The 14,931-nt window shown below is 34.7% G+C and overlaps 2 protein-coding genes across 4 annotated transcripts; both read right to left on the bottom strand.

The window, feature by feature from the left end:
• Nucleotides 1-875: 875 nt before the first annotated feature.
• Nucleotides 876-4,075, bottom strand: LOC114413088. Its single transcript, XM_028377287.1, has 2 exons — nucleotides 3,355-4,075; nucleotides 876-1,877 (listed from the first exon to the last, which is right to left on the bottom strand). Exon 1 carries the CDS (start codon nucleotides 4,036-4,038, stop codon nucleotides 3,364-3,366), a length of 675 nt encoding a protein of 224 aa, XP_028233088.1. The 5' UTR covers nucleotides 4,039-4,075; the 3' UTR covers nucleotides 876-1,877; nucleotides 3,355-3,363.
• A 3,800-nt stretch (nucleotides 4,076-7,875) lies between these two features.
• LOC114413087 (protein SCAI homolog) lies at nucleotides 7,876-13,932 on the bottom strand. 3 transcript variants are annotated; one of them, XM_028377284.1, is made up of 9 exons: nucleotides 13,201-13,930; nucleotides 11,064-11,267; nucleotides 10,710-10,952; nucleotides 10,270-10,336; nucleotides 9,994-10,182; nucleotides 9,738-9,829; nucleotides 9,007-9,186; nucleotides 8,790-8,926; nucleotides 7,876-8,621 (listed from the first exon to the last, which is right to left on the bottom strand). In XM_028377284.1, the coding sequence occupies exons 1-9, from the start codon at nucleotides 13,714-13,716 to the stop codon at nucleotides 8,435-8,437; spliced, it is 1,815 nt and encodes a 604-aa protein (XP_028233085.1). In that variant the 5' UTR covers nucleotides 13,717-13,930; the 3' UTR covers nucleotides 7,876-8,434. The 3 variants fall into 3 exon arrangements, with proteins under 3 accessions (XP_028233085.1, XP_028233086.1, XP_028233087.1); XM_028377285.1 differs by lacking the exons at nucleotides 7,876-8,621; nucleotides 8,790-8,926 and adding an exon at nucleotides 9,377-9,494 and having other exon boundaries at nucleotides 9,034-9,186; nucleotides 9,734-9,829; nucleotides 13,201-13,932; XM_028377286.1 differs by lacking the exons at nucleotides 7,876-8,621; nucleotides 8,790-8,926 and having other exon boundaries at nucleotides 9,034-9,186; nucleotides 9,734-9,829; nucleotides 13,201-13,931.
• Nucleotides 13,933-14,931: the final 999 nt, after the last annotated feature.

The raw sequence follows: 14,931 nt of genomic DNA, 5'->3' as shown, positions 1-14,931 counted from the left end.
GTCAACATAGTTAGGATCACCAACTTTTCTTACTTCTAACCCACCTTTAGCTTTAAAAAAAAAACCTATAGAATATTCATCTCAAATAAAAGCATTTTTCAGTTACACCAAATTTTGCAACCAGCTTCCAGAATCACACTTTCAGCTAATATTTTGAAGGGATCACATTCTATAATCTCTATCCTCCATTTTTCAATTTGATTTTAGAAAAAAAAAATCTTTTCAAGAGAGAGGAAAATATAAGACAGCATGATATCTTTTGGGGGTAGAAGATCCCCCACCCTTATTTTTTTAAAATGCTATGTGCATTAATTTTTATTCTTATCTCACAATTCATAGATATTTGGCCCCACTATGAGGCAAAATTTATGGTTGACTGAGAATTTAAGACAATTTTTTTATAAAAAAGAAATTAAACTTTCAATGAAATGAGAAATAGTTGATAGTGTTGATAATGAAAAAATGATTTGCCTAATAAACAATTGCAATTTTTAACTTGCCATTTTACACATTACTAGTATATTTATAGTTTCACACTTTTATGAAGGAATGGAAAACTTTCCAAGGAAGAGGCAAAAAAATCTGCATGAAATTGCAGGAATTTGCAAGTTAGGGGTCTGAGTAATCAAATTGGGTCTGCCTTTTGCAATGATCTTCATGGGAGAAAATGACAAGTGTATACGACATTGGAGAAATTACTTTCTTACAACATTGTTTACAATTTCTCTTAAGATCATAAAAAAAGAGAAATATAAAATAAAATGAGTAATAATATATCAAAATGATAGAAAAAAGATTAATGGCTTAATTGATTTATGATTTATGTTTTGTTTTTCGTTCCTTCTCATTTATTTTGAGATATAAAAATTGTTGTATAAATAATATAATTTATGGTATTATGGTGAGAGAGAATCCTCTAGCTAAATATGGACGACATCAATTTACCAATGTTGTCATCCCTTAGACCTTCCCAGCTCCCTATTATTAATTCTTAAATTGAACATTTGGCTTGAAATTTCTCATTCCCAGATTTTTATCTGTAAAAATTAGAGCTACTATGACTTGTCCATCTTAACTTGCAACCTTTTACAAGAAAATTTCTTCATAGTTACCTTTTACCTTCATATGTAATGTTATTCTCCTTAAAGCAACATGAATATCATTAATATTAGGATGTGATGGATCCCCTCCAACGAAACAATGGGTTTTGTTTCCAATCTGCAACCAACTGTAAGCTGTTTGTTTCTTAACTCCTTTCTCTTTCATCAGAACCCTGATTCTATGGGCATGCTTCCAATTGCCAGCAGCAGCATATATATTAGACAGCATAACATAGGCATCCGGATTAAAAGGATCCAAATTCAAAATTATTCTAGCTGCCAGTTCCCCCAATTCCACGTTTAAATGAACACTACAGGCTGCAAGCACAGCACCCCAGATGCTGGAATCTGCCTTGAATGGCATGTCATTGATTATTTTGCAAGCTCTCTGCAACTGACCTGCTCGACTCAACACCTCAACTAAGCAAGCATAGTGTTCAGACCTTGGTGGAATACCATAATTATGAACCATCAAACTGAATAGATTCATGCTTTCACGATCTTCCCAGCATGACAACACACAGATAGTAAACTCAGAAATCAACAATTCCACCACATTTGCTGTGCATAGTAATCAGGGCATTACACACTGACAAATCTGAATCAAAGCCATGCTTAATTACAAGAGCATGTGCCTTGCTTCCTTCTTCCAGTGATGTAAGACTTGCACAGACAATGAAAACTGAAACAAAAGTCAAGTCATCTGGTTGCATACCGGTCCTGATCATCTGTGAAACAAATTCAGTGCCTCTTCCCCTCTCCCATTTTGGGCGTAACCTACAAACGGTGAATCAATTGGGAAAATATGGAATAATAAATAAATAAAAAATGTAATGACAGAGCAGAAGAAAACAACCTCCTCCTCCTCCTAGGACCACAATTTATTGTTTTTTGCTCAACAATTTAATCAAAATATGCTATAAACGGATAACGCTTTTCTAAATTGAGCTAAATTTTAGAGCTAGCAAGGAATACTCCCCATTTGTTTTTCTTAAAAAAAATACTAAAATTATATTAGAGAAAAAAAGACATAATTCTTATTGGATATAAATAATAATCGGTCTTAAAAGTTAATTACAACAAGTTCTTAATTGATAAAAAAAAGAGTATCTCTATTGAATATAACTATATTAATATTACTTATATTACATAACAGGCAGAGAGGATCTGATTTATTTTTTTCAAAAGACGTACATATATTTACAAGATTATTATACACTTTAATAGAACTAGAGACTCCAATGGAATAAGTCACAGACAGTTACGCTTCTAGTTCTAGTTGTTACTCGTTCCTTTTTTAAAATAAGTAAGATATAATGAAAGCTTTCCCATAGCAAGAGCATCTACTGGCTGATTAAAAAAAAAAAAGCAAGAGCATCTACTCTAGCATGCACTTTGGCTAGAAGATGAAGCAGCATGAAATGAGCAGACCTAGCTACATCATCGTCGCCAAGAACAGCCGTGAGATGTCTTAGGATGCCTTTGACCAAGTTGGACTTTAGCTCTATAAAAGGGTTATTCTGAAGAAAATCTTTTTTTCTTTTTTTGATACAGAGGGCAGAAGCCCCTAACCTAAGAGAGAATAAAACGTGGGAAATGAATCCCTACAAAATCACTCCACCAAACATTATGACAGTCCGGAGGAGGAGTTAAAAATATGAAGACCCAAGGGAAGCTCATGACCCTTAGCTGCTAATCTATCAGCAACATGATTACATTCACGCCAAACATGGGAAAGATTAACTTGCCAATCTTTAGCTAACCAAGATTTAATCGGCTCAATCATGGCAGCATGCCGATGGTTACTATTCTCCGGACCTTTAATGAGTTAAAACCACTGGTTTCCTGTGAATGAAACAATGAAGGCTGGGACTTTGATAGGTGGGAAATGGCCCAAAGGATCTTCAAAAATGCCCATTTGATAAATCACAATCTTCATTGTCATCCCGAAGGTCTAGATCATATGTAAGGATACCCACAAACTCAAAAATGTCATTCAATTTCAATTCAGACTCTGGAGAATCATATACAAGGAACCAAACACCAAAGACAATAACTAGAAGCCTAACTACCAAGCTTATTTCGTTAGAGTCACTAGTTCTATAACATTTTTTTAAAAACACATCTTATTGAAAAACAAAAAACACTTTTCTCAACAAAAAATAAAATAAATCACAAACACTTTTCAGTTATAAGCTAACTAACACATATTGGCGTGGAGGTTGAAAGCTTGAAATCTTAAAGCTCGGCGTACCCGTTATGATTATATTCCAAGAAACGCGATCTCTTGAAACAAAGTCCTCGCGTCTTCCATCTTCCCTTCTTTACAAAACCCAGTAATCATAGCGGTCCTCGCAACATCATTCTTCTGCGGCATTCTCACAAACACGTCCCACGATTCCTCGCACAATCCATTCTCCACCAAACCATTAATCATCACAACCCGCGACACCGCGTTCCTTCGAGGCATCGCTTCGAACAGCGCCCTCGCGCGCCCAATCCCTCCCTCCACCCTCGCGTATCCATCCACCATCGCGGTGTACGACACGACGTTCGGATCACGGCGTTGTACGACTCGGCGGCGAAGTAGCGGAACCCGTCGTGGAGGTCGTCGTTTTGGACGCAGGCGGCGATGATGGAGTTCCAGGAAACGACGTTGCGGAGTGGCATGGAGTGGAAGAGTGCTTTGGAGTGTTGGAGAAGGCCGTTTTGCCAGTAGGCGGAGAGCATGGAGTTCCACGTGACGACGTCTTTTATGGGCATTTCGTCGAACAGTTTGCGCGCGGCGTCGGCTTTCCCGGCGCGTGAGAGGGCGGCGATGTTGAGGTTCGCGTGGTACGCATCGTGAGTGGAGGAGGTCGCGAGCACGAAGAAGGAGTGGCGTTGGGGCTAAAAGGTTGGGTTTATGAGTGAAACTGAGACAAAGGCAAGTGAGCATGGAGTGTGTGCAAGTGCCACATTCCCACAACTGATTAATAAATACATATGGGCTGGGCTGTCAAAACAAATTACACTGTCATCTTCAGATAACACTCAAGGATGTTATTTAATTGCATGAACTTTTTTTTTTGTTTTACAAAAATTAAAATCAAAATAAAATAAAAAAGGTTAACATTTTTTAAATGAGTAATTCTTGGTCCACACATGACTAGTAAGATTTAGAAACATCCAATTAAAAAAATACACATCATTAAAAAAAGTATCATAAATATCTTCTTTTTTTCTCTTCTGGCTTTCTCACTCCCACACCCTCACCTCTTTCTTCTTCTATGTGTTGTAAAATTAGAGGTGCAGAAAGTACAGACATATTGTGGCTTTTTCATGGCTCTCATGAAGGCTGAAAAATGGTGATTGCTGCCATTAATTTTTGAACAGAGAGTGAAAAGAAGAAAGAAACAAAGGTTTGGGAGAGAAAAAGAACGATAATAAGATTTTTTTTTTTTAATGTTGTATACTTTTTAAGTTAGATGTGCATAAATATGATGTGTTAATCATGTGCCTATAAAAAAATTACTCTTTGTAAATGGCTATACAATATCTTTGCTATTATCCAAATTCCCTATTCAATCCAATATCCAATTAGCGTGTAGCTTAGGACTAAATTTTAAACTGAGTTGCTCAAGTTTGTTTGTATTACTCCTATATTTTAATTTCAATATGTACATTTTTTTGTTACAATTTTATTATGTACATTTATTATTTTGCAAATGTGTTTACGTAAATAAAATTGTGATTTTGAAAAATATTTAGTTATATATATCAGATATAATTATGTTGAAAATTAATGTTATCTCTTCGAAATATTTAGTCATTGTTAATATCGGCCATTATTTTTAAAACCATGTTCAAAATTTTCAATACTATAACAAATCATTATAATCTTATTATAGCTTAAGTAATAGTATTATATAATATTTTAAGTAATAAAATATAAGAAAAACACTGTATTTAATTTTAACTCATTTCACACTTCACTAATACAATGGAGTGAAAGGACGAAGTTATCTGTTTTCCCTTCAAATATAATATTTCATACCAACATATGCCACACAGCCGCAAATTAATCTCTGCCAGCAACTGGTTATCTCGAACTTAATAGAGCATTGTGTTGTGTGAGTGTGTGGCCCGTTCGTCTGTGACTGTGTGTTTCAGTAAGGCCACAGCGATCGAGAAGGATGCCAAGTTTCACACAGCACTTTTTGGTTTCTATATTGTCTGATAACAAGTTCACGAGACTGAGGAAGACATGTCAAATGATCATTGAAGGGTTAACAAGTGTTGGGATAGAATGCTTGAAAGGGAATGTAGGATTGTTTGCTGAATGAATCTGAGTCCTCTGTTGGAAGCCATCTAGGGGAAGGAGAATTGGAGCTTTGGAATGCCATTTTGCATTAAGTGAATCACTTAATATCTCTCTCGCCATTGTTGTGAACAGGGTGGTTCAGGGTGTGCTTTGCAAATATGAGTGAGCACACGCTGGACGTGGCATTGAAAGATAATAGTATGCAATGGATTTAATTAAATTTAGATCCTAGTCATGGTTAAGTGTCAAGTAATTAAAGGGTTTTTCTTTCTCTCTTTTTTAATGGTCTAAGGACGTTTTGCTGTGTGTGAAAGTTTCGTAGGAATTCTGTTTCTTGTGTTTGGGTTACATACCCTTCTACCTCTATCTAATACTAGTATTATGTGTCTTGGCTGATAAAAGAATGGAACGAATAAAGAAAGAGTAATGGTGTTTTGATAAGTTCTATATATTATTGGTTCTGGCAGAACTTACAAATTCTTTATTTTGGGAGTAACAGCAAAACCCAAAACTAGTATCAGGAAATGCAATTGTATACTGTAGAGGCAGTAGAGCACATTCACTGCCTGATGTAGTGAAGTGCCTTAGTTCTCGTTTGCTTGCATTGCTTAAGCAAATTATTGGAATTACTTAGAAGGTCCTTTTGTATGATTAAAGTGTCTTAGTACAATGACTAATGTTATAAGTTTTTCTTAGAAGGTCCTTTTGTATACCAATTTTTACAGACATGGTATTTTTTATCTCTTTTTTTCACATCATTTTTATCTTATATTTTATTTTATTTTTTTCATTTCTCTTTCTCTTATAAAATTTATAATAAAATTTTATTGTGTAAATAAAATTCCTCTTATATATTATTTATGTTCTTTTTATAAGAAATAAATTATGATGTAAAGTATACTTAACTTGTCTTTTATAACAAGGAACGGAGGTAAGGTACTATTAGATAGCTGCCGAGGCCGAGTGATCAATGGTTTATGCACCCATGTGTTCGTGTGCTTGCAAACCAACCTTGATATATAAGTTTTTCAGTGCAAGTTTAGAATAGCTTGTTTCAATGCCTCCTTTGACCTGATCAATGATATGTGGAAAAGTATCGTGTCATCACTCGCACCAGGTAATACTGATAGAGTCTATTTTTAGTTATTGCATGACGTCCTAAGAATATCTTTGCAAGTCTTTGAATGATTAACAAGTGTGGTTTTGTAAATTTTACTTTTATATTTTAAAGAAAAATTTAAACATATAATTGCACTTTTTTCTAATCTATATTAGTATTTAGAGAATAATATTTAACCCATATTTATAAACTGAAGATGGATATAAATAGTTTGTCATAATATAATATTAAAATTTACCAATAAACATTATATTGGACAGTTTTTCTTTTTAAATAAAAGAAGGTGACATGAAACACTGGACAGTAATGAACGTGATCCCAACTATTATTTATTCAAAAATATAATATTAATAAAAATGTAAATTAAGAATTAATAAATGATATAAAAATTGTGTTTGGTTTGCATTTTCATTTTCTGTTTTCATTTTCTCCTGTATTCATTTTTTGAAAATTATTCATTTTTAAAATATTAAAAGTCTGAAAACATGTTTGGTTTGACTTCTTACTTTCTTCTTTCAAGAAATAAAAACACTTAAAATGCGTTTTTAAAAGAAAATGTATTTTAAATTTATTTAAAATTATATTCCTTGTCACTGCATCTTTATTTTATCCAAAATGAGGTGTATGGATTCAACTAAAAAAACTGAAAATAAGATTTTATTGTTTTCAGATTTGGGTTAGTTTGGGAAAATATTTTTACTGAAAATAAAAACAAAAATTCAACCAAACACATTTTTATTCCTATTTTTTATTTCCAGTGAAAATGAAAACAAAAAACAACCAAATAAAACACCTCCTAATATATTCAAAATAAATTTTTGTATTAGAATATTTATTGTTTCAGAACAATAATATAATTACCATCAAGCATCAAGAGGATTAATTGTCATAAGATTACTCCAGTTTAATGCACTTGTGTTAAATATTGGTAGGAAATTTTTTATCACTCTTACTCACAAGATTGCTTTTAGAGGAAAATATGTGATAAAAAAATAATGTGATTTATTAATGTACTCTATAAAGATAAACATTATTACAAAATAATTTAAGTTATTCAAAATTGGAACTATTAGCTGCATTGTGTTTATTTAGAATTCGCTATACTCAGCTTAGTAATAAGAGTTGTTTACCGCCCCATTTGACTTTTGTGATAATCTTACAGTAATTATAAAAACAATTTTATGTATTATAAAATATCAGTTTTTACCTTTATATTTTGATTCTTCTCTTTCTCTTTAGCTTTTAACTGTAGTCTTTGTAGTATTTAGTCTTCACAGTAGTTAGCTATTTGTTGTCTATCAGATTGTATTATCATAATAACCGCATGATATATTGTTCAATGTTTCTATAAATAAATATGGTAAAACTCTAAAATTGAATATACAGGGTAAGTAATTTACTTTTGGGTTTTGACGGAATTAGTTCTTCCCAGAATACATCCTCCTCAATCAATGTTGATTCAATACCGTCCAATTCTGCTAAAAAAAGGTAAAATTGACAATGAATTCCTTTTTTTTTTTTCCCTTTTCAAAGCTATGAAGTATGAACAAATATTTAAACTAACAACTATCTTGCCACGTTACAAAAACAAAATTATCTTGCCACGACCAAACACATGAAAAGTCACCATGCACCCATCATGACCTAACCTTAACATTACAGAGCAAACCACCAAATACAGCATATAGATCAATGAAGCAGGTGGGGTCGAATAAAGCAACACAACAAGCAGAGGCAAACAATCTCTTTTTCCACCAGACAGCCCATGCCCCACAGCAAATACTCTTGTCCTGTCGCCCGAAAGGTCAACTCATATAATGTTTTGTATTCCTTTGATCTGAGAATCCTTAGCTTCCAAAGCCTGCATGTAAGCCTAACATTTTACTCGTTACTTTTTAAAGTCCCAAAATCTTATGTTTCAGTAAAGTGAAAGGAGTCAGCAACGTCAAAGTGCATGGCAAGTTGCACAACAGCAGAACGCACAGCTTCAGACGTTGGTGCAACAGAAGACGGTAGATGGGGTAAACAAAGTGGCAGGTACAGTTCACTTTCCTCAGGTGGGCAGAAAAAAGATATCACGGATCGGCAGAATATGAATCTGTACATAAAATGATACCAACATGTCATACAGCAAGCCCATCCAATAACTTAGATTTAATAGCGCTTGAAGTCCAAATAGCAGTAAACTTTGTGATTCTCCAAAACAATCACCAATTAAAACAAATAAGAAAAAGATTACATTGGCTAAAAACTAGAGAGTAAATACCTTAGAATAAGCCGCCTTAGAAATGGATCACTTATAACCTGCGCCCATACTAAATCCATGGTAGTTGATGAGCAAAGAATTATTTCCCACTCAGTCAAAGCATTAGCAATTATGTTCTCTGCTTCATTGTAGACATCCTACAGGTTAACACAAAATTAGACCAACAAGAATTAAAAGTTAATCTGAGAAGGGTTAAGATTATTCGTGCATTGCTTACTGTATCAGACTCGTTGGGGGAGAGACCAATCATTTGGCAAAATGCTGACAAAGGAGCAGTCAAAAAAAAGGTAAATTGGCTTCCATTATTTGAATTTACATCAGAGGGATTCTTGAAAATCGGTCTTAAAGGTGAAAGAAATAGAGCAGCCGTTTCACCCCTTTCAGCCCCATGTAAAACCTGCAATAATTTATGACGTACACAATCAATCAAGGCTTGTCAAAGTAAATAAAATGGGTCAATCAATTCTCAAGCCTAAAAAAGACAGCATTTTCTAATTCCTATCAATTCCAATATACGTTTAACATGGAACAAGCCAACAAGCAAATATTAACCCCCCCAACACACCCACACCTAAAAAAAAACTAACCACAAAATCATTATAACCCAGAAGGATGCTGTATTTGCCATTCTTTTTGTAAGTAAACATGAATTGTTGACAACGGTTCTTTCTTTCCACCCATTCAACTTTGTCCTCTGAGAAAGTTCTACATTCATATTCAAATTGTTGGAAGAAATTCAACAAGGCAAGGTTTTCTGAGGTTAGCGAGTTAAAATTCAATTTAAAGTGTTACAACAAACCCTCAGACTGCACAGTAATAAACTAATTACAAATGTCACCAAGCCATTAACAAGTAAAATTAGATTCAAGGAATAAATATCCTGAACAGCTCCGCCTAACAAAGTTCACAGGCAACTTATACACAAGTTCTGAGTTTTGACAAACCTGCCTTGAATGCATGGCTGTTATCACTGTCAATAATCAGGAAAAGAGGTTTCCTAGTGAAGGGGATAAGATCACCAGGGTAGAGATTATTTGAACCTGATGATTCAAATAAAGCACATGTAAGTGCAGCTACAACAGAGATGATTGTTTTTTATATAACATTTAATTAAAACTAACCCATAAAATGAAGAGAAAATATAACATGTTTGTAACATTTCCTAGAACAATCTGAACATAAATTTGGCAGAGAATAGACTAACCACTATTTCCCTTGGGACCAAACCACAGATAATTGTCATAATAGCTCAGTTCTCTCTTGCCATTATTTTGAGTTTCGGAAGGTTCAGAATTCTGTCCTTGGGAAGTCTGGGAAAGGACTTTGTGTCTTGAATATTTGGATGAACCGCTAAAATTCTCCACCTGAGAGACATTATTAAGACCAGCCTTCCCTGCATAAGTGATCATTAAGGTAACTAACCTAGTATAACAGGACATGAGAGAGAGACTATATTTGAAAAGACAGAGCAAATGTAAACCTGAGGCTGAAAGATATACTAGCACAACACAGTCTGGTGGCAGCTCCTCACAAATAGTAGCCAAAACCTGCATAACATCATGAAGTTTATATAAGAAACAACAAATTGTGTTAAACAACATAAGAAAAATTAAATATCAATAGGATGTAAACAGCCACTTTTGACAAGTGAACATTTTGGCATCAATTCATGAATCAGATCACACAGCATGAAGGAAAAAACAAACACAACCACATGTATGTGTGCACGAACAGACAAGAAAGCATATTATAATATACACAAGAACCAAGAATATCCCAGTCCTGATAGGAGAAGCCATAAAATAGCCATGAAATACTATTTGATATTGAAGAAGCCTAGTTCTCAGAACTGCCTATAGATTTTAGTAAATAGACAAACAAGTATGTAACACAAATTTTCCAATAGGCTTGAAAACTCACTGCTATCACATGTGTCACAGATGGACGGTACAGGGAAGCCTTTCTAGGATTAGGAGGTACAGTTGGATCGGTCATATCTGCAGTAAGATTCATGTCTATTATCCCGGAAGCTCCTGAATGATCAATTATGTCACCATTCTCCTTAGGTTTAACTGTATGTTTTTGGTAGAATACTCCACTAGGCTCCCATTCTAAACATTGTATCATTCTATAGATGTCCAATGTAAGCTCAGCAAACTTGACCTGTAGGTGAGAGAATATATAAAGATTCAAAAGCTTCAGTCCTTTCAGGTACTAAAGTAATTTATTAATCCAAATCTAAAAACAACCCTGGCAACATGAATCAGTATTAACCTCATTTCGATGATAGCTTGTCAACAGTGCATCTTGAAATTTCAAAACCCTCTTTGCATGAAAACGAGCCACATAAGGAAGAGAAGCTCGATGAGTATCAAATGTGGCACAATAACGCATGGGCCTGAAACTAAAGCCCTTGTCAACTTTCGTGAAACGGTTAATTTCTGTCACCACTTGCCTCCATTCCTTAAAGTTAGTTTCCTGAAATGAAATAAAATGATTCACATTCATAAGTTAACCAGGTAATATAGATATAATGTTTTCTCCAGATGAATAGTGGAATACAAAGCATCAACAAAGTATATTATAGCAAAGTTTCATGAGATTTTTTTTTATCTTGAAGAAAAACAAAAAGTTCAATGTTAATAATGAACAGTATGGGTTAAAAAGTGAAATGATATAAAACAATCAGATTGAGAAGTGGAAGCTTGACTTCAGATAATCAAACGTGCAAAATAATCTAATGAAGTAAATTTATAAGAGATGAACACCTGAAGCCAAGCAATGCAGTCTTACGCAGAGATGACCAAGGTCTCAGGCGAGAGACAAAAAGTTCAAGTAATTTTACAAAAATTACCAAATATAGTCAATAGGACTGTTGTCATCATGCAAATAGTTAAGTAACATTATTTCAAGCATAACACTTTTATTCTCATGGTCTGTGATCTACTTATCAAATCAACATGTGTAATACATTTAGGAACTTCAGAACCTTTTGTCTTGGCAACTAGCTGCAATTTGTTTTTATTAATATGTACTTACTGACAAGAATTTCATATCAGACTTTCAACAAATCGATCATTGAACTATGTGTGCATAGGACTATAGGAGCATATCAGATGAGAGCATGCTCTTATGAGAGAACTGATTTTGACCATAAAATCATAAATAGATGACCAATATTAGATTTAAGTAAAACAATCTTGACTATCAATGTTCAGTAGTATGGTCAAGATTGATTCTGCCAACATCTCATGCTCTCATTTGTTACACACCCTATATATAGATAGGGTTAGGAAAGAAAATCATATTTGCACCAACAATGTTATTCTGGAAAACTGCTCTCCATAGTCAGTATAACTTAGGAACTTCTGAATCATTTGTTTTGTTTTGCCCACTAACAGCAATTTATTTCTTTATTATTATATACTTGCTGAAAAGAGCTTCATGTAAGATTTGAAAAGAAAATTATCACCACACCAACAATTTATTCTAGAAAACTGGCCCCTGCAGTCAGTATAGCATAGAAGCGTACAATTTGAAATTCAGTTGATCCAGCAATAATATGGTTCTAAAATGAGAGGCTATTTCTTTTAAAAAGAATCATCACTTGCTTTTCTTTATTACTTTAAAACTGAGTAACTTCTATAACCTTGATATATATCCTAATCTAGAGCACTCCTGATCACTTTCATAGTTCATAGTTCATACAATAGTCAGATGTAACCAAAAGAGAATGTTGCTGCAAAGGCTATGAAAATAACCTATTCTATAACAAAGGGAACGGAAAGTTTGCTTAAACAAATATCCATTAGATACCCATCAATTTTATCATGTGAAATCAGATGTCAATGAAACAAAGATTACATTACTAATTACAGAAATCTCCTACAATGGAATTGCCATCAAACGATGAAACTAACATAATTTAGTGACATGGATTCTATCCAAAAAAACAACCGCGAATTCTACCAACCATATCACATGGAAGAACAACCGAGGCTAGGTGGGGTCATTACACAGATCAAGTCCTCAAAACCTCACGGTTCTGTTCTATCATATAGCCCAGACAAAACAAGAGAAGCTATTCGAATCATCCTCAGACGAAACCTATGGACCCTAAATCAAGTATCATGCAATGACCAAGAAACAGTTGATCTACTCAGAGCAACTTCTTACTTAATCTCTAAGTTAAAAGTATTTTCACTTTTCAGCGTCGAACACAAGAAAGGAAACACCAAGCACATCACACATCTTTTCACTCCTAACAACTTCATTGACAAAAACAAGAAAATAAAATAACTACACACATACACACAAATAAAAAAGATGAAGATGAATTAGTAGTTCAGTTTGGTTTCGGAAAGCTGAAACAAAAAATTAAGTCAAATTGAGATGAGAAACAATGCATTACCCGAAAGGTAGTCCTGCAATCCTCAACCAAAGCCCCAAAGCGTTCGACGAGATGCTTAACCATCTCGGTGCGGTTGAGAATAACCGAAACGAGCAAAAAGCGCGCGTAGAACCTCAACTCCTTCGAGCGAACTCCGAGATCTTTGGCGTTGGGTTCGGATCCCTGGAAGTATCTTCTGCTGAGTATGGCCTCGTAGAAGACGTAGGCCTCGACGAGGAACCTGCACTCGCTGCTCCTCATGTACTGCCCGAAGTACAGCTGTCCGATTCGGCTCGCGATCTCGCCGATTTCCCACCGCTTCATGCCGCACTCCACCAGCTTCGCACGGTTCTCCTGCTGGTACTTCCACAGCCGCGTGTAGGCCTTGAACACCTTCTGGAACGCGTGATGCTGCTGCTGCTGCTGGCTCGCGCCGCCGCCGTAGGCCGGCACGTCGCGCACCCGGCCGAACTTCCGGTCAGCGCTCTCCACCAGCGCGCGGAACGTCTGCAGAGCCAGGTTCGCGTCCTCGGACATGCCTGCCGAAGAATGAGTGTGTGAGAGGGAGGGAGAGAGAGATGTTTTTAGGTCTCCGTCCAGTGACGCTCGTCGCCGCCGGTCATCGGAGAATTGGAGAAAGAGAGTGGTAGTCGGAAAATAGAAACGAAATTTGTGTGTGCGCGTCGGAAAAAGAGAGGAACGGTGAAGACTGGAGAGGGCGGTTACAATTTTTGTTTGTCAAACACTGTGTAAGAAAAGTATATAATATAATTATATTATAATTTTCTTTTACTATATCATAATTATATTAAATATATAGTAGAAATAAATAATACGTGCATAGTCTATGACCTTTTTTACAGAGTTAAAGTATCAGAAATTTCTCGACTTTCATAATTAGTAACAGAAATATCTAATATCATATTAAATATTAATAAGGAGAAATTTTTAAATAAGAACTGGGTGATAATCATATTAAGTTTGAGTTCAGCAAATTTATCCAAATAAAAACTCATGTAATGAATGATTAAAAAAATTATTTAATTTTCACAATTATTCCATATTCATCCTCATAGTCATACCCATTGAACTAAAAAAAAAAAAAAAGACTAGTACATGTCTAATATTAGGCTATAGAGTACACACTATGCAGTTGTTGTTGTTGTTGTTTTAACGGAGGTGTGACTGGTGTTGAGATGTTTTCTTTAGGGGAAAAAAAGAAAATTGAAATTGCGGTTTCTTTCGCTTTTGCTTTTTTTGGTTTTCTTTTTGGCTGTTTGAGATAGAAGCGAATGAGGGTGTTAAGATTTTGGATTATTTGATGAAGGGACTTTCTTTCCAGCCAATTTATTTTGGCTTTTGTACTAGAGAGGCAGCAATTAATTTTCTTTTTTCTTTTTAGGTTACGTGAGAAATGAAAGCAATAGCAAAACGGAGGAGCTAGAAATGAAAAAAACTACGGCCTTACAAATGAAATCCCAACAACGTCAGCCAAAACAAACGTTGCTATGGGGTTGGCTCTTTCCTACTTTGGGGACAGCTCTAATAGGCCAGAAATTATTTTATTATCACCTGTATGTAGATTAAACAAATGGATGAATAATGATGCTCAGAAAAACATTGGTGTCTGAAGTCTTTTTCAGAATTTTTCAAAGATCAACGTAATTATTATCTCTATTAAACAATACTAGTATTACTTTTAAATGTGGTAGGTTCTATTATTATTATTTTTCTAGCCGTGTTTATACGCAA

The sequence above is a fragment of the Glycine soja genome, chromosome 5 (assembly GCF_004193775.1).
Source record: "Glycine soja cultivar W05 chromosome 5, ASM419377v2, whole genome shotgun sequence".
Lineage (NCBI taxonomy): Eukaryota > Viridiplantae > Streptophyta > Magnoliopsida > Fabales > Fabaceae > Glycine > Glycine soja.
The sequence above is the reverse complement of the archived record's forward strand: the minus strand, read 5'-3'. Positions and strand labels throughout refer to the sequence as shown.

Excerpts from the sequence above, each read along its gene's own strand:
- LOC114413088 (XM_028377287.1), bottom strand. The coding sequence starts at position 4,038 with ATGCTCACTTGCCTTTGTCTCAGTTTCACTCATAAACCCAACCTTTTA.
- LOC114413087 (XM_028377284.1), bottom strand. The coding sequence starts at position 13,716 with ATGTCCGAGGACGCGAACCTGGCTCTGCAGACGTTCCGCGCGCTGGTG. Across the intron at positions 10,953-11,063 it reads CAAGCTATCATCGAAATGAG|GTCAAGTTTGCTGAGCTTAC; the intron begins GTTAATACTGAT and ends TCTCACCTACAG. Across the intron at positions 8,622-8,789 it reads CTAAGGCGGCTTATTCTAAG|ATTCATATTCTGCCGATCCG; the intron begins GTATTTACTCTC and ends TTTTATGTACAG.